Genomic DNA, 22,195 nt, shown 5'->3' with positions numbered 1-22,195 from the left:
CAGTCTAAAAGCTCGGATATTTCTAGTGTTATTAATAGACAATAGTTGAAAGTGGCTAAAGTTTGTTTTAAATGCTCTTGTATTTCAAGTTCTCTCTTGGGATATTAGAGGAGGAAGGAATCACGGTAGATATGGCATAAAGTTTCCTTTGAGTTGGAAGAAAGCAATCATTCTTATCAGTCGTGCATCAGGACGTTAGTGACAGGGCTCCTGCACGGACGCTACTGACGTAGATTTGCCTTTGTAGGAAGGTGACAACGAATACTGGTCAATGAAGCGTGACCAGGAACCTCCCTCATCCCACCAAGGGAACACATAAAAAGCGTGGCATGTCAATAGCTTCTCAGACTCAAAAAGACAGCGATCAGCCAGAGACGCACAGAGAGCAACGACAACCTCCTGTCAGATTCCCAGCAGACTCTTAACTATCTGCAGACCTGAGCTGTGAGTACATGGACCTGGAGCCGGACTTATGCAAAATCTGTTTGTGCATTCGAGGTAGTTCTAGGGCAGAAAGGTTCCGTTTTTATGTATATAAATTTATAAATGATATGCAATGCGTGGTATATCTAGAAAATACTCGAGACAAACGCGTTGCGTGTAAATCAATATAGTTTGGCTATTCATGATTTTGAATGGTTGGATGCATCTTAAAATGAGAAGTTATTAATTTTAATGTTATTTTAGAAACTTTCTAAATGAATGCGCTATCAAATATAGCAGTGAGCACTGGACTCAACAAAAAGTTTTTTCACACCGCTGGCAAACGGCTATGAACAAAGGATAATCAATAATAATATCGAGCGAAAATGGAAATATAACCAATTTTTTCATATGTGTTGCAGAATTTTAAAAAATTAAGCGTCGTTTTGTGTGTAGGTGCCTTTTGGGAGAAGTATTGCTCTGATCGCTATGTATTTGCATGATATGTGCAGACAGACAGAATCTGTTTACAATTTTGCTGCACACAGCGAGCGGTTCTTTGTGTGACCTATAGTGATCGTTTTAATAATTGGCAGTACTTTCAGTAAATATTTTACACTATTGGGGACTGTCGATCATCATTTTCTTTTCCAGCTTAAAAGCTGAATAAAGACTAGGATGTTTTTTTATTGTGACGAACTGCAGCATGTTTGAAAAATGTTCCGCTTACTGTACTTCTCCCTTTCAGATGCAGGGCAACATGAAGCTTTGGCTGGGAGTGTACATATTTGCATTTTGCATGCTGATCTGCATAGGAACTTTTGCCGATGCTTACCCTTCCAAGCCTGACAATCCCGGGGAAGGGGCCCCTGCAGAGGACTTGGCCAAATATTACTCCGCATTGAGGCACTACATTAACCTCATCACAAGGCAGAGGTGAGACCGCATGCTTCCCATGTTGCAGATCAGTGCTCTCAACAGATTCAGTAGGGTTTGGTGCAGTGAACGGGGTATTGTTGTTACACACTCATTTCTTTGGGGCTAAGGACAAAACCAACACGAGGAAAGGAAGAGAAAGAAATAGGCATCATAATAGTGTAGAGTACAACTTACCATTTTAAACACACTTTTCAATTTATATATTTCCTATAAATATTGTATTTATGAAGTTAGCTGCTAACAACTGCAGGTTCCGGCACATTTAAAATCTCATATAGCAACACATGTTGGCATTAGATCTGATCTGGAATGTTTGGGCAATGTAACCTGGAAGATTGGTGCAGGCATTGGGCTCAGTGCTGGACACGCCTGTCTGTGGCCTTCGCTGGGTTTACGAAAGCGACAATACCGTCATCTGCTTTTATCCACACAAAACACTTTGCATCATTACAGCAAAATCTAGTGCTTGTTTGTTTTAAAATGAATCTCAGTGTTTATGGTGTAAATACACAGCCCATGTGTACAGGGGATCCTGAGAGCATTGGCGAGTAAATAACTGATTGTCTGAATGTCTGATCAAAGCAGCAAATGTTATCAGTTAGGTCAGTAATGTCCGGCAATGTTACTGTGATTACGACTCCAGTAAAATAATTGTGTCAATTCTCTGATGTAGTAGCGTTTACCTTCCTGAGGATTTGCCGTATAAAAGCTTAAAAATGTTGTGATGAATTGTTGTAAGCGAGAGAATTTGTAGTTATATTAAGTTTCTGAACACTGCGCCAGTGTATTTTTCTGGTGAAAGACTAAATACACTGGATTTTAATATGTGAAGTAATGAGTATTGTGACTAGACTTAGAACAGCTTGGTTACCAGTGCAAGGTTGGATTGTTGCAATTTCCATAATAGCCAGCCAATTCCAGCGATCTACACTGTGTAGTTGACAATTATGAAGCTAATAGACCAGATACAAACAATGACATTGGACAACATTTGCACAGAGTAAAAACAGTGACATCTCGTAAATGGTGCGATAAGGACTTGGCCTTGTCTAATCTCTGTACCGATAACTTGCATTGATTTGATATCCTGGTCACAAATGGAACACATTAAATGTTGCCTTTTTCTCTTTGCTGTAAGCAAAAGGATACAGTTGGTAACTTATCTGTTGGTTTCGGACTGAATATCTAATTTGGTACATGCAGGCTCCAGACGCTTACTCCTAAATGGGGGCAAGTCTAAGAGGAAATTCGTTAGATTACCACAGTTACCGATAACCTCTGCTTTCTTTAGCATTTCACAAAATATAACTAATATGTGCACACCGGACTGACTGACGTTATTGCAGAAGTTGACCCAAGTGTTGCATTTTAAACGGCCCCCAATAACGGATTAGGGGGAGCCATTCTACTGAAGTCCATGTGTCTGGAATGGTAATTCATTGAAGGCTACAGAAAGCTTCTCTGTGTTATATTGTGGCTGAAACCCACAACATACACACCAAGACTTTTATTATTTAGATTGAGAGATGGGATGCTTGGTCTGAGGAAGTAAGTTTGTTCGAGAACAACTGCGCCAAATTACATCGCAGAATCAAGGGAAGCTGTTATTATATAATGTCCAAGCTTCGAGTGACTTCTGAAGCGCAATCACTGTAATGTGAGCAAATGGCAGTTAATTTACAACCAGCAAGATCCCATAATAACAAGTGAGATAAATGCCTGTTTTGAATGCTATTGGTTAGTGCTCTCCTAATACTGATTGGAACATCTTACCTCCAACTGAACAGAGATGCCTCCGTTTAACACAAAAGCAAAATTTTGCAGATGTTGGAAATCTGAAATAAAAACAGAAAATGCTGAAAATACTCAGCAGGTCAGGCAGCATCTGCGGAGAGAGATACAGAGTTAACGTTTCAGGTCTGTGATCTTCCATTATCCGTTCAATGTCTCTTTAACAAGCCACTTGGCCCTTTCACTTTTTAAAAACCACTGTTCCCAGTCCAGTTTCTTTAGCAGTTGTTTTCTGGTTATCAATCCACACTTCAATGCCACGCTGTGAAACATTTATTGGAGTTGGTTAACGCATCGTGCCACCCAGTGATTGAACTCAAGCAGAAAATGCTCCTTTGTCTTCCCAGCATCGCCAGAGCATGTTCTGTACCGTATGCTGAATCAGGATCGGAGTGAAGTATTAATGACCTAGCGAAGGTATCGCACGCACATCTGTCACTGACTGTTTTAATCTGCAGGTACTCATGGGCTGGAAATCAAACGTTGTTACAAAAGGTGTAACTTAGGTTTTTTTTGTGCGTGATTTTGGCAAATGAGAGCCAAGGACGTTAGGGGATATCGACTTGAAACGTTAACTCTGTTTCTCTCTCCACAGATGCTGCCAGACTTGCTGAGTATTTCCAGCACTTTCTGTTTTTATTAACGTTGGCAGATATGGTTTATTTATGTGGGAAGTAGGTTTATTTACATTTTTTGATTTTTGGGGGGTGACGCATGACTGGAATATGAATGTTTTACAATCTTCCTGGCAGCTGGCTTGGTATGTTTTTACGCAATTTGCTAAAAAAAAATTAAATGAGTCACTAAAGGATAGTTTTGTAGCATATTGAGGGTAAAATGCATCCTGGATGTTCTGTATAAGATGACCATCCGTTCTCATTCAGGGTGCGCTTGACACGCCTCTCGTATAGAATTTTACAGGACAAAAGGAAGCCATTCGGCACATCGTGCCTTTGCCAGCTCTTAGAAAGAGCTATTCATGTAGCCCCGCTCCCCTGCTCTTCCCTCATAGCCCATAAATGTTTTCTTTACATGTATATATCCAACTTGTCTTGAGAGGGGGCTTTTGACGACTGGGCAACTCTCAACCTCCATAAATTTGCCCAGGCATGCGCCATGGAGAGGTCACTCCATAACCACTGACCACCTCCAGGCGCGTATCCATTGTCTCTCGAGATAAGGAGGCCCAAAAGAAAGAAAGAAGAAAGAATTCCATATCTAAACATTTCCTTGCATTAAAAAATTCTCCTAATCTCCCCTCTGATTTCTTTGCCATTTATCTTAAAAATGTGTACTCAGGTTATTGATCCATTTGCTAGTTTCTCCATTTTTTCTCTATCTAAACCCTTCATAATTTTCTAACAATAACCTCTCTGCTCTAATAAGAAGAAACCCAACTTCTTTGTTCTCTCCACATAATCAAAGTCCCTCATCCCTGGTATCATCCTGGTAAATCTCCTCTGCACCCTCTCCAAGGCCTTGGCATCCTTCCTAAAGTGTGATGTCCAGAATTGGGCACAGTAGTGATTTATAAAAGGTTTGCCATAATTTCTAAGCTTTTGTACTCTGCTTTTATAAAGTCCCAGTCCCAGATGTTCTTTTAACAGCTTTACCAACTTGTCCTGCCACCTTCAGGTCTCTCTGTTCCTATACCTGCAGGAAGAGGGTATACCTGTAGTGGTATTTCTTATATATAAAACAAATAGGGAATTCCAGTATAGATCCTTATGAGGGAGTAAAAGTGAGGTGTTTCTATTCCACCATTTGTTTATTGTTCATTAGTTGGGATTATTTACAGTAATCTTGTCTTTAACAAATCAGTAAACTGTAACTTCATATCATTACCTCTCTGAAGTCTTAAAAAAAATAATGGTTCTGGAAAATCAAACTGTTTTAATAATTTTGAAGTATTGGAAATTTCTCATATAATTTAAATAGAACACCCGATACATGTAGTTCAGTGCAAAAACATTTAATCTGTCCTGCCTTTGCTTTAACAATCCACGAACCACTTGGTTCACTAAATTAAAATGCCAGATTATTTGCTCAATATGCTTCTGAGAGGGATGCAACTTGAAATGTAAACAGATGTGATCCACTGATGTTCTTACAATCAGCTGGCAGTGTAACGTAACATACAAGGACCAAAGCCTAAATCACCAGTAGTGAAAATATAATGGAACTGAAAAACTTCCAGGATTTCAGCTGTCCCTCTATGGTACTGAAAATGCAAAGCATTTTTGTCAAAGTCCAATTTAAGCCTAGATAGTTATTTTCATGGAGAGACTGTACTTGATGTTCTTGATATGTTAAGATATAGGTGTTGCTACTTTTTGTCCTGAAAGAAATATTTCACAAGATAATTAGAGATGAGCTTTTTTTTTGGCCCATCTTAATTCAGCCACCCAGAGAGACCCTACAGTCACCCCATTCTAGCATCTAATTATGAAATGATTCCATGGTTTTCATCTCCGCTAGTGTACCTGGAAGTCCATTCCATGGCCCCCTCCTATTGCTGATCTACGTGCTGCTCCTCGGCAACATTATCTGGAAACACAACATTAGTTTTCACATGTATGCTGAAGACACTCAGCTCTACCTCACCACCACTTCCCTCGACTCCTGCACTATTGCTAAATTATCAAACTGTTTATCTGACATCCAGTACTGGATGAGCAGAAATTTCCTCCAATTAAATATTCGGAAGACTGAAGCTATTGTTTTTGGTCCCCGCTCCAAACTCCATTCCCTAGATACCAACTCCATCCCTCTCCCTGGCAACAATCTATCACAACCCTAGTGTCACATTTGAGCCCAGGATGAGCTTCCGACCTCATATTTGTGCCATCAATAAGACCGCCTATTTCCAACGCTGTAACATCACCCGACTTCACCCCGTTTCAGCCCATCTGCTGCTGAAACCCTCATTCATACCTTTGGTACCTCTAGACTTGACTATTCCAACGCACTCCTGGCTTGTCTCCCACATTCTACTCTCCATAAACTTGAGGTCATCCAAAACTCTGCTGCCTGTGTCTTAACTCGCACTAAGTCCCATTCCCCTATCAGCCCTGTGCTCACTGACCTACATTGGCTCCCAGTCAAGAAACATCTTGATTTTAAAATTCTCATCCTCATTTTCAAATCCCTCCATGGCCTCACCCCTCCCTATCTCTGTACTCTTCTCCAGCCCCACAACCCACTGAGATATATGTGCTCCACTAATTCTGGCCTCTTGTGCATCCCTGATTTTAATCGCTGCTCCATTGGTGGCCGTGACTTCAGTTGCCTCGGTCCCAAACTCTAGAATACCCTCTCAACACCTCTTTGTCTCTCCACCATGCTTTCCTCCTTTAAGACACTTCTTAAAACCTATCTCTTTGACCAAGCTTTTGGTCATTTGACCTAATATCTTGTCATGCTAAGTCACCACCTGCCAAGAATGAGGCACATTAATTTCGTCCTGAACATTGATGTTAAAATGTTACTGGTGTGAAGAAAGGACTTGTTGAACAGATCAGCCGTGGCTGGAAAAGATATTTGCATGTTAACAGACAGTGTTTGGAAGGACAAAGTAGCCATTCCCTGACACCTTCAACCCACAATGGACTTTTGATCACCAGACATTGAAGGTGGGGGAGCTCACATTCCATATTGACCGCTAAGATAGCCGAATACACAAACGGACATGGTCAGACCAGCTAGTCACATGACTAACCTGCTGGGCAACCTGAGAGTTTTGAATTTGTATGGACAGTTTGGGTAGAGGGTCTGTTTGCTCCTGGACTGAGAAGATCTCTCTCCTGTCTGCTCTCATATCTTTCTCACAAGCCTCTGAATTCACTGAAAACACATGAACCCCAGGAGAGAAAAGTCTCCTACAGCGAACAAGGTTTGAGAAGAATACTGGGCCATGAAAAGCAAGATCTAGCTACAATCAAGGACTCTACAGTGAGCTCGAAGAACCTTAACAAAAACTCTTCAGATATTGCCTCAAACCTTTCCAATTTATTTTTCTTCTGCTCTTTTCTGTCTCTATTTGCATGTGTATACTGCGTATGCATGCTAGCGTGGGCGTGTCCCATATCCATAGGCGTCAACCAAATTAGAGTTTAAGTTCAAGTTTAATAAATTTCAACTTTTCTTCTTTAAACCTAAGAAACCCTGTTTGTGCTGGTTCTTGCCTTATAATTGGAAAGCGGTGAACAAGATTCACCAAGGAGGAGCGAAAAACATGGTGTGTTTAAAATTAAACCCTGTTGCGGTAAGACCAAGTGAAGGCTGAGAGGGACCCCTAGACACCTTTCTCACCTGGTCGTAACAGAAATTTGGGTGCTGGCGTTTGGAATTGACCCACAGAAAAACAAGAGAAATTGGAAGTGGGAAGCCAAATTATTCCCAGTCAAAAAAAGGGCAAGATTTTAATACAGGTTTTCTTGTGGTGGTGTGTGCATGAATACTAACATGTCAGCAACTGAAGCGAGTAGCTCTCCAAGCCAGGGTGAAGTAACTTGGGATAAGTTAAAAGCACTGTCTATGGAGGAGTTGAGAAAAATGGCTGAGCAGTGTGGGATCACTGTATGTGGCAAGGCTAAGAAGTCTGAACTCCTAAGGTTAGTGGCCAACCATTTTTCCCTTGAATCCGATGAAGCAGAGGCAGGGTTAGAAGCAGACCCAGAGAGGGTATTGCTAGCAAAGATACAATTGGAACAGAGGAAACTTGAATTTGAGGAAAGAGGGAGGGAGAAAGAAAGAGCCTTCCAGAAGGAACGTGAAGAAAATGAAAGACAGGAGAAGGAACGAGAGCAAGAGGAGAGAGAGAAAGAATATCCCAGAAAGAATGCAAAGAAAGAGAGCTGAAGAGGCTTGAGTTAACTAGGGGGTGGGAGCGTAGCCCCAGTGAAAGCATGGCCAATGTGGAGGAGCATAATTCAGAGCTAGGTACAGAATTGTTAAAACTAGCTCAACTAATTCGAAAATTCAATGAAGAAGATGTAGAAGAATTCTTAGTGTCCTTTGAGAAACTGGCAAGGCAGCTAAAATGGCCAGCTGAGACCTGGCCTCTTTTACTACAAAGCAAGCTAACTGGAAAAACCTATGAGGTTTATTCCTTGTTGCCAGATGAGAGCTCATCAAATTATGAACTGACCAAAAATGCTATCCTCAAGGCAGATGAATTAGTACCGGAAGCCTATCGCCAAAAGTTTAGAAACCTCAAGAAGCAAGCTAATCAAACTTAATCTGGAGTTTGAAAAAAGTAAGCAGCTAGTTTTTGACCAGTGGCTGAGGGCTCTTAAAGTACAGCTCAGCTATGAGAATCTCAGAGAAGTAATTCTGTTAGAGGAATTTAAATACTCTCTCCCACTCTCCATAAAGACCCATGTAGAAGAGCAATGGGTCCAGAGAGCCCGGCAAGCGGCCGTTCTGGCTGATGAGTTTGCTTTAATTTATAAGTAGGTTTTCCAGGGGAGAACTATTCACCTCCACAAATCAAAAAGGGACAAAAGGTGGGAATGTGATAGGAGCCCAAGTAGTCCTGGGAGAGAAAGGAAAGCAGGAGACACAGGGGGCCATCCTGTAGCCAAAAAGGAAGGTGCTGTGAGCAAGAGTGAGACCCGGAGACCTGTGTGTTTCCATTGTAATAAAGCAGGGCATTTAAAAGATGACTGCTGGAAACTAAAGCGAAAACCTGTAGGGTTAATCAGGGCACAGTCGCTCAGTGAAGACAGAGACCCAATGGAAAGCACAGCAGAACAAGCCATGGCTTTAACTGCAATATGAATGAGAGGGAGAAAGCTTATGGCTGAAGTGCAGGAAAATTTAATAGGATTCCTGAAGGTTATCAGGGATTTTTTTCTGAAGGGATAGTAACCCAATACCCCTCGAGTGGGGCAAACAAGTCCGTAGTGATTCTCAGGGACACAGAGGCCACTGGATCCCTTTTACTGGGAAAAGGCCTGACCTTTCCCCCAGCGAGTATAGTGAACACCATAATGGTGGTGAATGGTATTGGAGGGCAGTGTATGCCTGTACCTGTACACCGGGTGCACCTGGAGTGCGACCTAGTTCGGAATCGGTGACCGTAGGGATTGTCCTTAGTTTGCCTGTCGACATGGTTGGCCTGCTCCTAGGTAATGATCTGGCAGGGGTGAAGGTGGTATCCCCCAGTAGTGAATGAAAGACCACAGGAAGTCAGAGAGACAGGGCAGTGGCAGGAGACAGACCCCTGCAGAGTCCCTGAATGCGTAGTGGATCAGGCCATGGTCAAACCAGCTCCCCCAGAGAAGACTGCATTGGCACTGCAGGCAAATGAGCATGAGGTCTGCCTGTCTGAGACTTTCTTTGGAAAGTTAGGAGACCCAGGGAATGAATTAAATAGATTTTCCCTAACTGAAGCTCAGCGAGCCGACCAAGTATTGCAAGAGGTAGCACAGGCTGCCCAGTCTGAAAGTGAAGCAGAGGGGAGTCCCTGACTGCTACTATTTAAAGAATGAGGTACTGATGAGGAAATGGAGTTCTCCTCACAGACCTGAGGACAAGGAGTGGACAGTAGCTCACCAGTTAGTAGTGCTGCAGAGGTACCGCAGAGAAATATTAAGAAGGGCCCATAAGACTACAGTGGCTGTATTTGCCGGTATACGAAAGACCAAAGCCGCATAAGACAGCAGTTTAACTGGCCAAAACGACACAAAGATGTGGTGGAGTACTGCAGAAGTTGCCGCATGTGCCAGGTTGAGGGGAAACTCCGACCTACAATGAAACCTGCACCCTAAATCCTGTACTGGTGTTAGGAGGACCTTCCATCAGAGGGCTGGTGAACTGTAAGGGACCCCCGCTGAGAACAAAAGTGGACAGGCAGGCATAAGGCTGGCAAAAGTTTAGAAAGAGAAAGGGAAAAAGTGACCAAGAGGGCAGGTTAAAGGAAGTCCAGGAGGAATCGTGGATAAAAACCCCTACTGTCTGGTTAGCCAACCCCGGAAAATTGAAAAGCTAGACCGCACATCTTCCTATGTAAATGCAGACACTAGAAGCACCCCACAAGAGTTGCTAACATCATTTACAGGAACATGCAGAGACAAAGAAACACCTCTAGGGGGCACAGAAATCATGAGGGGGATGACTCACCTAGTCAAAGTGCCACAGGGGAGTGCAGTTGAGTCTGCACAAATACCTGCAGGCAGGCGTGTCCTCTGGGACAAAAGGGGGATTAGCAAAGAATCCTCCCCCACAGTCAGAACCAAAGGAACCACCTATCCCCCTAAAGTCAAAAGCCTTTGTATTACTCAGCAAAGCACTGAAAGAGAGTTCAGAATAGACCCACCCACTACTGACTCTCCTGAGCAAAAATTCCAACTCAGGGCTAATTAAACCTAGTCATCAAAGACACCCTAGGCAGTCATGAAAATGGGCAAACTGAAAAAAAAGCTTCCTCAAGAACTACATGTTTGTTGGGATGCCAAATAAAGGACAGTTTTGATAAGTTTTCTGATTTATGAATGAATGGGAATGAATGAGAGAAATGCATGTTTTTTTCTGTATCATATTTTTCTCTCGACCCTTTTAATGAAATGTGCTTTTCACAAATCGCATTTCATTCTGCTGGATGTGGAGGTGTCATGTTAGGCCCTAACCTGCCAAGAATGAGGCACATTAATTTGGTCCTGAACATTGATTTTAAAATGTTACTGGTGTGAAGAAAGGACTTGTTGAACAGATCAGCCGTAACTGGAAAAGATATTTGCATATTATCAGACAGTGTTTGGAAGGACAAAGTAGCCATTCCCTGACACCTTCAACCCACAATGGACTTTTGATCACCAGACATTGAAGGTGGGGGAGCTCACATTCCATATTGACCGCCAGCACTCAGTTGTATCCCTTGTGTCTCACTGACCACAACTGGACACAATAGTCAAGGGACAAAACCAAAAATGCCAGAAGCCTCAGCAGGTCATTCAGGCAGCATCCCTAGAGAGAGAAACAGAGTTAATGTTATAGGTCGATGACTTTTCATCAGAACTAGTATCCAAGGTGTGGTCTGACTAGAGCACTGCACAGTGTGATCATGCCTTTCTCTGACGCTTATTCTACTATTTATCGTCTGATATTCAATATTCTGTTGTTTTTGTTGATTGCTGCTCTGCATTTGTTGGACATATTGAGAGTGAAATCAGTCAATGGTAATATCGCAAAATGGGCTGATAATGAATTGACAACTTGCTTTACAGCATGCCAATTTTCTTTTCCATTTTGTGCTACTGGCATTGACCAATTACACCCCTGTTGAGTGTTGAGTCTGCTAATACTCATCGGTCTTTTTAAATTTCAACCATAGCTACTTCAACATAATACGTGGATTATGTGTGTCATACTTATCCCTGTGTACAGTACTTTACATTTTTAGTATAAATTTTAAACTACCATTGGCCTACTCACCTATATATATATTGTACAATTCATTCCGAAATTTCTGAGCTACCTCCTTTTGATTCCACTTGCACACCTAGTTCCGTGACATCTGCAAATGTGACTAATTTACACTGAGTTTTTGAATCCAAGTAGTTGATGTAAATTAGAAACTGTCCTAATCCCAGTAATGAGTCTTGAAATACCCTAATCTCAATAGTTTTTTGGAACTCAAACAATTAAGAAGTTAAGTATTTCCTTCCCTTGATTTTGCAACATACTGTTTACACCTCTTTAAAACATTGAGGCAGAATACAATTCCACAAAGTAAAATGCACCAAAAAGTAAAATCCTCACTTAAGAAACATATTGTAACCACAAAGAAGGAACATGTGCATCCATGTGCATGCACACACCTACTGCTCTCAGATGTTAAACAGGCCCCACCATGTGATTGCAGCCAATGTAAAGTGCTAGCTTCAAGCAGACTCCATGCATAATAGACATAGCTTTGTATCATTGACAATACACAGTGCTACTTTTTATTGGTTGCCGACTGAGTTATTTATTTTGGTGACGCCCTTTTAAATGTGTACACCTTTAGTTTTGCTTGTTGTGTCTAATAAACTAGACCTGATAGAGATAATGAATGGTATTGACAAACTGCATGTTTACCATTTAATAACAGCTTGTTGTAAATTTTCAGTATTTTCTATCAGGATCTGGAAGCAAGAAAGGAACAGAACTAGGCCATTCAGTCCTGCGAGCCTGTTCCACTATTCAATGAGATCATGGTTGATCTGTATCCTAATTTCATTTACCCTCCTTGGTTCCATGTCCCTTTATATCATTGGCTAGCATAAACCTATCAAGCTCAGATTTAAAATTATTAATTGAGCTAGCATCTGCTGCTTTTTGTGGGAGCGACTCCCACACATCCCTTTGGACAAAGAAATGTTACCTAACAATTCTCCTGAATGGCCTGGCTCTAATTGTAAGGTTATGTCCCTTGCCACAGACTCCCACACCAGCAGAAAGAATTCTCTGTATCTACCGTATCAATTTCTTTCAAAATCCTAAAAACCTCAATCAAATCACCCTTAACCTTCTATGTTCCAGCGACTACAAGTCTAGTTTTTGTAATCTATATTTCTTAAATACAATCTATATTTATGTAATAATGGATTTAGAAGTACTGGAGAGGGTGCAAAAGAATTTACAAGGAACACACCAGAAATGCAAGGTTATACCTATCACGGAAGAATGAACAGGCTGGGTCTGTGTTCTCTTAAAAAGGTCTTTAAAATTATGAAGGGTTTTGATAAAATAGACACAGAGAGAATGTTTCCACTTGTGGAGAAGAGCAACATTAGAGGCCATCAATATAAGTTAGTCACCAAGAAATCAAATATGGAATTCAGAAGGATCTTCTTTACCCAGAAAGTGGTGAGAATGTGGAACTTGTTAACACAGGGAGTAGTTGAGGCATAGTATGGATACATTTAAAGAGAAGTCAGACAAGCACATCAGAATGAAGGGAATAGAGGGTTATACTGATTGTTAGATGAGGAAGAATGGGAGGAGGCTAGAGTGGAGCATAAATGGCAGCGTGGACCAGTAGGGCCAAATTGTCTGTTTCTGTGCTGTATAGTCTATGTAATCTCGCCACATAATTTAACTCTTAGAGCCCTGGTAACATTCTGGTGATTCTGTGCTGCACTCCTTCTAAGATCAATATATCCTTTCTAAAGTGTGGTGCCCAGCACTGCACATGGTTCTCAAGATGTGGTCTAACCAGGGCTTTGTATAGCAGTAGCATAACTTCCTTGCCTTTATATTCTAGCCTTTTAGATGTAAAAGCTAACATTCCTTCGTATGTTTTGATATTTTTTTGTACCTGACCGTTACATTTTAGTGATCCATGTACATAGACTCCCAAATCTCTTTAAACGTCCATTGTACCTAGCTTTTTACCATTTATAAAAAGAAAGATGATGTTTCAACCAAGGCAGTTTATCAAAATGGGCCAGTTCATGGAACAATCAATTTCTGACCAGTTCTGATGTAGTGCTGCACCTGAAATATCTTTCTTCTTTCAGGTGCTGATTAACTCGCTGTGCACTTTTAGCATTATCTATTTCTATTTCTGATTTCCATTCATTAATTGTGTTTTTCTTAAACTGAATAAATGTTAGGTATGAATGCAGCAACTTTTAAGAAAACTGTATTTATCACTATCATCAGATATAACAGCATGTCTGTATGCCAAAGAAAATATAAGATGTGCTTGAAAAATTCAGAAGCAATTTCTAAGATAGTCATTGTATGAATATCAGAATTTGTTTGACATGCATGTTCCTTTAAAAAAACTGTTAAATATTGCAGAATTAATCAACTGAATAACTTTGGTAATGGTTTAAAAATATTCTGGCCATTTGTTTGCAACAGGTATGGAAAGAGATCCAACCCTGAAGCACTGATCACTGATTTGCTGCTGAGGGAAAACTCAGAAAGTTTTCCTAAGTATAGGTGAGTATACATGACAAGGACATATTGTAACAACACAGTTTTTCATGATAGAAATATACAGCTAAAAGCAATTCAGTAGTGACAGCACCAGATGTGCCATTTGAAAGATGAGGGTGAGCATGCATTAAATGACTTCTGCAGCATCATTACATTTAATTAGTTTAGTCTAGGTCGAAGAAGCATATTTAAATAATGGTGGGTTTCAATCATCTAAGAATTGATGAGAAAGTCCATCTGAGGTTCAGTTCTTTTTTTTACATTACAACCACACCATGCAAATATCTTAACACCAATTTACTGATCCCAATGTAATGATTAATCATGATAATTTTTTTTGTAATGATTTGTAACATTTCCAATGGTCCGTGCTATTTAAAGTGAAAGGAATGTGGAAGAAAATGAATGGTGTGAAAGTAAGTCTGTCAAAGGTTAATTTGGTTGTTAGAAAGAAAAAAAAAGTATGATGTAAATCCAGCTTTGCTGTTCTAACTGGTGTGAAGTAAGAGATTAACTGAAATTTAGTAAAATTCGCAAAAGCAATAAGGACAGCATCAAGAATAGTAAGATGTTTTGCATAAGTGTGTTACTTGTACCTTGAATTTAATACATGAACTGGAAATGTAGGTTTATTTTAGTTTTAGTTTAGTTTAGTTTAGTTTAGTTTAGAGATACAGCACTGAAACAGGCCCTTCGGCCCACCGAGTCTGTGCCGACCATCAACCACCCATTTATACTAATCCTACACTAATCCCATATTCCTATCACATCCCCACCTGTCCCTATATATTTCCCTACCACCTACCTATACTAGGGGCAATTTATAATGGCCAATTAACCTAACGTATGATCCAACCATTGGTGAGGTCTGCGGTTAGGGGGTTGGTGGAGGCGGTGAAACTGGACAGGTTAAATGGCATCGAGCAGCTAAAAGCCAGGAGCTACAGCCTAATAGATCTATAGCCATTATAATATGTCAATGAGAGCTTCCTAATGAGGCTGAAAAGATTAACAGACCTTAACTTTAAACTTTCAAGTAACCAATAATGCATTTAATTTTATAGATTATCCTATAATTACGTTAGCATTGAAGATACACTAAAAACATAAAAAATAGGAGCAGGACTAGTCACTTGGCACTTTGAACCTGCTCCACCATTCAATAGGACTCCCCTTGTATGTGCTGTGTGTCTAGAAAAGTTTTAAACTAAAAATTGAATAGCCAAATTTTTCCTTTACTACAAAAATTAAGAGTGTTAACTAAATTGATAATGCAAACATTTATCATTGGATAAATGCTCAGTCCATTGTGATTCTGAGTCAAATAGACGAGAAAAAGTGGTGCTGAGTTGTCTGACCAATTGGGGTAGCAGTAAAGCTGCTACAACTGGTCTCAGTAAAACCTGTGGTGTGGAGGGGGTTGGGCTGTAGGAAGAAGGTGGAAAGGAAGAATCTCCACCTGAGGCTACTTTGTTTGTGAAAGACTGGAAAATGAGTAGATTGCCCAGAAAAAAATCTTCTGCATGCTGAGCATGTCTTTGATTTCAAATTGGAAATGTCATCAGTTGCATTTACTCATACTTTGTTTCTGCTTGCAGGTATGATGAGCCTTCCATGTGGTGATGAAAATAGAGATTTTCTTTAATGTGATCCACATTTCAGTCAACATTCTATTGCTATGGAAATGAGACATTCTCACTGTTTTAAAGTCCCTCATTTTACATTCAAAGACAGCCAATGCATGCAGCCATCACTGAAAACTGTAGAACTTTTCTTTTCCTGCATCATATATTGTATATAACGTTTATTTAAATAAATTATACATACATTAAATATGTAATGCATTACCAAGGTGAAAGAGAAATTATTCTTTGTATGGTAAGAACTGGTTTGTGCTATTAAAATTAATAATAAAACAATGCAGTCTAAATGGAGATGTGTATAAACTTATCTAACCATGACGTAAAGCTGAATGAGAAAAACTATGATTCGTTAGCATTATCCATTAATAATGTTGTGAACTCTGCTGAATTGTTTTGTGTGTCACATTGCACTGCAACTCTTTTGGATTACAATTGAGTTTTCACAAGAGTGTACTTATCCAAGATCAAAATATATATTTCAATATAACCTCTCAATATGTAAATATCTAAATCTTCTCGCTTCTCATGTTAGTTCAAATCTGAGTGCAAATCAAAAGTGTCAATCTTTTCCTACTGTGAAAGAGTATGCTTTACTAAGATGCAAATGAAGTTATTCGATAGAATGAGTGGTTTACTACATTGGTTGTACTCAGTTTTCTGTGGACTAGAAGGCAGTGGGTAGGGGGTCACCATTTTTTTTTACCTGATGACCCTTTTTAAAAAAATTGCCAAAAATAAAAACTATTGGGAGCCACAAGATGAAAGTTCAGCATTTCCAAACCAAATACTTGGCAAATTGCCAAGTGTCTTTGGTAGAATGCATAATTTGCATAAATAATAAATAAAATGCGTGTATATTTATATATATATATATATATGCATTTATATATCAATAGAAAAAAAATTAAATTAATACAGACCTAACTCTGAATTCTCACTTTTTGACTTTTTTTTTTGCTGTAATTTTGGCAGTAAATCATCTTTAAAACAAACTATAACTTAAGATGCTAAGTTGAAGGGCCTATTCACCTTAGCAGAGAGGTCAGTGACTAGGGAGCATAGAATTAAAGTGATTGGTAGAAAAATTAGAGGGGAGATGAGGAAAAACTTTTTCACCCAGAGGTTGGTGTGAGTCTGGAACTCACTGACTAAAAGGGTAGTTGAGGCAGAAACCCTCATCTCATTCAAAAGGAGTCTGGATATGCACCTCAAGTGCCTTAATCTGCAGAGCTATGGACCAAATGCTGGCAGGTGGGCTTAGAATGGGTGGATCGTTTTTCAGTCGGCACAGACAGGATGGACAGCTTCTTTCTGTGCCATAAACTTTCTATGATTCTAAGATGTGTAGAATTAAGACAATTTTTTTGGCTATTGATTCTCGTTATCAAAAAAAGTATTCAGAATAATTTATCATCTGAGCTACATTAGAAACAATAATGGACACTAATAATGGACACAAACAATAGTAAAACTTGTTCATTGAACCAAAAGCATTATATCCATAACCATGGTGTAGCTATACAACTCAAACAAGTTTATTTAGAGCACAATGATGTTTTCGTTAAAATAATCATTTGAAACCGTAAAGTGCAGCATAATGATTAGACTTTTACCCCCACAATAAAAACACGGCTCTTACTTCTCTTAATTTTTTTTTTAGGTTTTTTTCATGATTATGTGATCCAACTGGAAAAGGTTGGGAGCTGCAAATGAGATGTTAAACAGCCGCATGTGGCTCCGGAGCCGCAGGATGCTGATCCCTGGCATAGGGCAATATGCTTTGATGAACTAGGAAGGGCCAATATTTATAAAAGAGCAAGAATAATGGCCTTCAACCTCTGGTAATAAAATAAGCACATGTAAAGTGCTAACCTATACTAAGGTTGCGTTTACTGTTATGAACTAAGCAGGTTAAGCTCTTAAAGAAAATGTGGGGTATTTGGCTGTAAATCACACAGAATAATTCCCTATGGTGAACATATTTGAAGTGCTGTAATTGATAGTGGGTTATAATCACAATGAGTGAAAATGAAATTATTAATACACCCTGCCCAGTTGCTTTCCCCCAATCTATTAACTTCAGTGTTTCGCGAGAAGGGCCTGCCGCAAATTACTGGCGGCGGGGGGACCTCGTTGCGGCCCCCTGCCGCACAGTGGCAGCAACCCAATTACAATATGTTAAACGGTACTTACCTCTGCAGATTATACCGCCCACCATCTCTCCATGGACATCTCCGGATTTTTCGCTAAAGGGAGGAGGGAGGGGAGGATTACAGGGGTCTCACTTTGCATACTAGAAGGGAGGAGGGAGGGGGTCTGGGATTACTGGAGGGAAAGCTCTGCAGGCATGAAGGGAAGTACTGTGTACCTTCTCTCCGTAAAGAGTGTATGCTCTGCGTTTATTCGTGTTTCTGAAGGAGCAATGGCACTCTAGTCATCCTGTGCGAGGGGAGGGTGCTAGAAAGGGTAGGAGCATTAAGGTTATATGGATGGTGGGGGCAATTGATTCAGCTGGTAGGATTTTGATGTGGTCATGCTGTGCCACTCAGTGTTGGCCAAGATGGGCAATGCCATGGCATGCCACATAGTTGTTCCAGGAAAGCAGCTGATGTACCCGTCAACACCAATCCCTGCCCTGTTTGGAACCTTCGAATACATGCTGGGTTCAACTTAATTATCACATGGAAATAGGTATGGCTCATCCTACATTGTGTGATCCTCTGCATGTGAGAATCTGTATGCACCAGAGGCAATACCAACAGGCAGGTGCGATCCACATACAGGCCCCTGGTCATGAGCAGAAGCCCCCAAGGGGAGCCCGCCATTATGGTTGCCGTGCATCTACAGGCCCCACATGACATGCCATCGGATGTCAGAGCACCAGTGTCAGAGGAGATTGCGCATGTAGAGAGGGTGGTGACACATCTCTGTGCCCTGCTCAAAGATGACCTGCAGCCCATGGGCTTCAGTTCACATCCTATGCCTGCAGTCCTCATAGTGGCAGCGGTTCTCAAGCCTGACGCCTATGCAGCTTTTCAGGGGCTCACCAGAGACCTTTGTGGGGGTCACACAGTCAGCAGTGCACCACTGCATCAGGGAGGTCACTGATGCCATGCAGTGGAGGGCCAGTGAGGATGTTCGCTTCAGGATGGACTCTCATAGCCAGGCCCAGAGGGCCATCGGTTTTGGCACCATTGCCAGAGAAACATAGGTTGTAATGTTCATAGACATTGTTCATAGTAATGTTCATAGTTCATAATGTGTAACAGCCCCGCCAAACAAATTTTTCTGCAGCACCTGTGGAAGAGTCTGTCACTCTAGAATTGGCCTGTATAGCCACTCCAGGAGCTGCTTCACACACCACTGACCACCTCCAGGCGCGTATCCATTGTCTCTCGAGATAAGGAGGCCAAAGAAGAAAAAGAAGAAGAATGTTCATAGATTGCACTCATGTAGCCATCAGGCCTACTGCCACTCTACCACAAGCAGATGTCACCATTAAAGGATTCCTCTCAATTTAGGTGAAGCTGGTATGTGATCATCGCAGATGCTTCATGCAAATCTGTGACCGCTTCTCAGGCATCTGGGACCTGTGCCAGTGCCGGCTGCCACCACTGCTCACTGAATTGGCTCAGATGGAGGAGTGGTTTCTTGAAGATAAGGGCTATCCCTTGCAGTAATGGCTCCCGGCACCAGTGAGGGACTCCACCACTGCTGCAGAGGAGAGATACAACGCCAGCCACTGAGCTACATGAGCCACCATTGAGCAGGAGATTGGCATGCTGAAAGAGCACCTCCAATGCCTGGATGGATAGGGTGATGCCCTGTACTATGGGCCGAAAAGGCCAGCTCCTTTCTTTGCTCTCTGCAACTACGTACCCAATAGGGGCCAGGCCTGGCATGATGAGGAGCGCCGTCAACAAGATTCCTCCTCGGACTATGAGGACGCTGAGGACCTACAACATGAAAGATGCATGGGAGGGCAGATGGCACCCAGGCTCTGCACGCAGGGCTAGCAGTGAGCTAGGGATGTACAGAAGTGGCTTATCAGACACAGGCTGTCTTCTCCATAGGAGCCGGCATGAGCTCTGCAAGCCACACATCACCCTCGCTCACCTGCTGTGCACCAGTCCACATCTGCAGCATCCCTGTGTAAACCATTAGAGACAGCAGCTAACTGAGCCAATGTCTACGTCACTGAGTCCATGGAGACGCTCATGAGTAATGATGGCATGGCAATGATGTTATTGCATACATTGGCTCTCCTGAAGGATCAACGGTGCAAAGAGATGTGACATTGTCACTACATGCTGGCACACATCTTTTGCACAGAGAAAAGGATACACAGGCTGGTGAGGAACATTTAGTGAAAGACATATTTAGATTGCTGTGACACCCGTGCATTCCCATTTGTGTCAGTGTGTTCTCTGTAAACCTCTATAATATCCTTTATGGTATATTTATGTCTCACATCCTGGAATGTGCAAAATTATTATTCACCCATGTGCGACACGCCTACAAGAAGGAATGTTACTCTTGAGTGGGAGAAGAGGATCGCAACTTCACAGGACACTGGGACACAGCAGGGTAAGTATGTGGCAGCAAAGCAGAAAGTGCTGGAGAAACTAAGCAGGTCAGACAGCATTTGTGGAGAAAGAAGCAGAGTTAACTTTCAGGTCCGTGAACTTGGACAAAGTTAACTCTGCTTCTCTCTCCACAGATGCTGCCTGACCTGCTAGATTCCTGCAGCACTTTCTGCTTTGCTGCCAGATTGACAGCAGCCCCACTCTTCAGCATGCAGGTAAGTATTCTATGACAGCTGTCAGGAAGCAGGTGCTGGGGCGCTTAAAATAGGGCCCCAGCACCTGCTGCACAACTGTCAAAGGGTTCCTCACTGCACCGAATGTCCCGCCTCTCCCCACGTAATATGGGGAGGGTGGCTCGGCACCGTGATGCTAATGAGCCCCCACGTGTAATATCACGGGGGCTCTGTGGCGGCTGCTAAATGCAGGCACCTCGCTGAGTTTAAAGGACGCTGCCGCACAGCACGGCACCTGAATAAAATTCAGCCCCCAGGTGTTACATCACGTCCTGTGATGAGGTACACTGTATGATTAGCATATTAGCCCAGTAACCACCCAATGTCTAGTATTATACTATATCTCTTCCCAAGACTCTGACTTCCATTTTTTTTTACATGTACAATAGCTGTGGTGATTGCACAAGTCTACCATATTGAATCCGTTTCTCCTTTGAAGGGGATTGAGGTTTCAAGTCCTCTGAGTGGTCTCTCTGGCTCTGCTGTAGAATTGGTCAATTACTCAGGTTCATCACTCAGGTTGCCCTCTAGATTGGTGGACGAATGCAACATCTGTGTTGCATTAGAATTTGGAGATAACTGATTCCCCTGGATAGGAGGCTGCTTCTGTACAGTCACCAATGCACGTCTATTTTGTCTAACGATACTATGCTCTGTTTGGATAAGGTAGACCTTTGATGTGATGTCTGCACAATCATTTCTCCATAACGATTTTGGTCTTAGATGTAAACTGGCTCTCCTGGTTGGATGGCTGGTAGGATTCGTGCCTTGTGACATTTGTCATGGTTCCTTCCACCTCTGATTGGAACAATCGCTAGCTTCTCTCCCCATCACTTTTTTCAAATCATCAATTTGTACTTGGGCCTGAGTGTGTGTGTGAGAGTTGGTAGTTGGCTTTTAGTCTTCTTCCCATTAAGAGTTCACATGGCGCTAGCCCATTTTGGAGTGGAGTTGAACAATAGCTCAGAAGTGCAAGTTGGAAGTCCTCGTTCTTCTTCAGCAATGCTTTTACAGTATGCACTCCTCTTTCAGCTCCACCGTTGGCTTGAGGGTATCTTAGTGAGCGGGTGGTATGAACAAATCCATATGATACTGTGAGCTCTTTAAAGTACTTATTGGCAAACTGTGATCCGTTGTCTGAAATTACAAGGTCTGGGATTCCACGTGTTGCAAATATTTCCTTCAGCGATGTAATTACTGCTTCAGAAGTTTGACCCTGAAGTTGCTTGACTTCGATCCAGCTTGAGTAATAGTCTACTACAATCAAGAACATTTTACCATTTTACCTCTGTGTTCAAAGAGATCCATTCCAAGACATTCCCATGGTCTTGATGGAAAGGAAGATAACATCAGTGGTTCTCTTGTCTCCTGATGATGAATAGCACAAGTAATACATTTGCTATGATCTCTTCTAGTGATTTTGAGAGACCTGGCCACCAAACAGATTTTCTTCCTCTGGCTCGACATTTTGTGATACCCAAATATCCATGGTGCAATCTTTGTAGTATGTCTAATGTCAGAACTCTCGGAATGATCAACCTCTTGTCATAGATGAGTAAATCATCAACTACCCTGAGATGTCCTCTCTGTTCATAGTACTGTCAGAGAATAGGATTGTGTGGCATGTATGCTGGCTATTCTTTGATGC

The 22,195-nt window shown here is 41.6% G+C and overlaps 1 protein-coding gene across 1 annotated transcript; it reads left to right on the top strand.

Moving 5' to 3' along the window:
* Window positions 1-367: 367 nt before the first annotated feature.
* On the top strand, window positions 368-15,708 carry npy (neuropeptide Y). The gene is made up of 4 exons (XM_068050863.1): window positions 368-444; window positions 1,172-1,359; window positions 14,008-14,088; window positions 15,684-15,708. The coding sequence occupies exons 2-4, from the start codon at window positions 1,172-1,174 to the stop codon at window positions 15,706-15,708; spliced, it is 294 nt and encodes a 97-aa protein (XP_067906964.1). The 5' UTR covers window positions 368-444.
* The last annotated feature ends 6,487 nt before the right edge of the window (window positions 15,709-22,195 follow it).

The sequence above is a fragment of the Heterodontus francisci genome, chromosome 2, assembly GCF_036365525.1.
Source record: "Heterodontus francisci isolate sHetFra1 chromosome 2, sHetFra1.hap1, whole genome shotgun sequence".
Classification (NCBI taxonomy): Eukaryota; Metazoa; Chordata; class Chondrichthyes; order Heterodontiformes; family Heterodontidae; genus Heterodontus; species Heterodontus francisci.
The sequence above is the reverse complement of the archived record's forward strand: the minus strand, read 5'-3'. Positions and strand labels throughout refer to the sequence as shown.

Coding starts and splice junctions, on each gene's coding strand:
- npy (XM_068050863.1), top strand. CDS start 1,172: ATGCAGGGCAACATGAAGCTTTGGCTGGGAGTGTACATATTTGCATTT. Junction 1,360..14,007: donor AACCTCATCACAAGGCAGAG/GTGAGACCGCAT, acceptor TGTTTGCAACAG/GTATGGAAAGAGATCCAACC. Junction 14,089..15,683: donor GAAAGTTTTCCTAAGTATAG/GTGAGTATACAT, acceptor TTCTGCTTGCAG/GTATGATGAGCCTTCCATGT.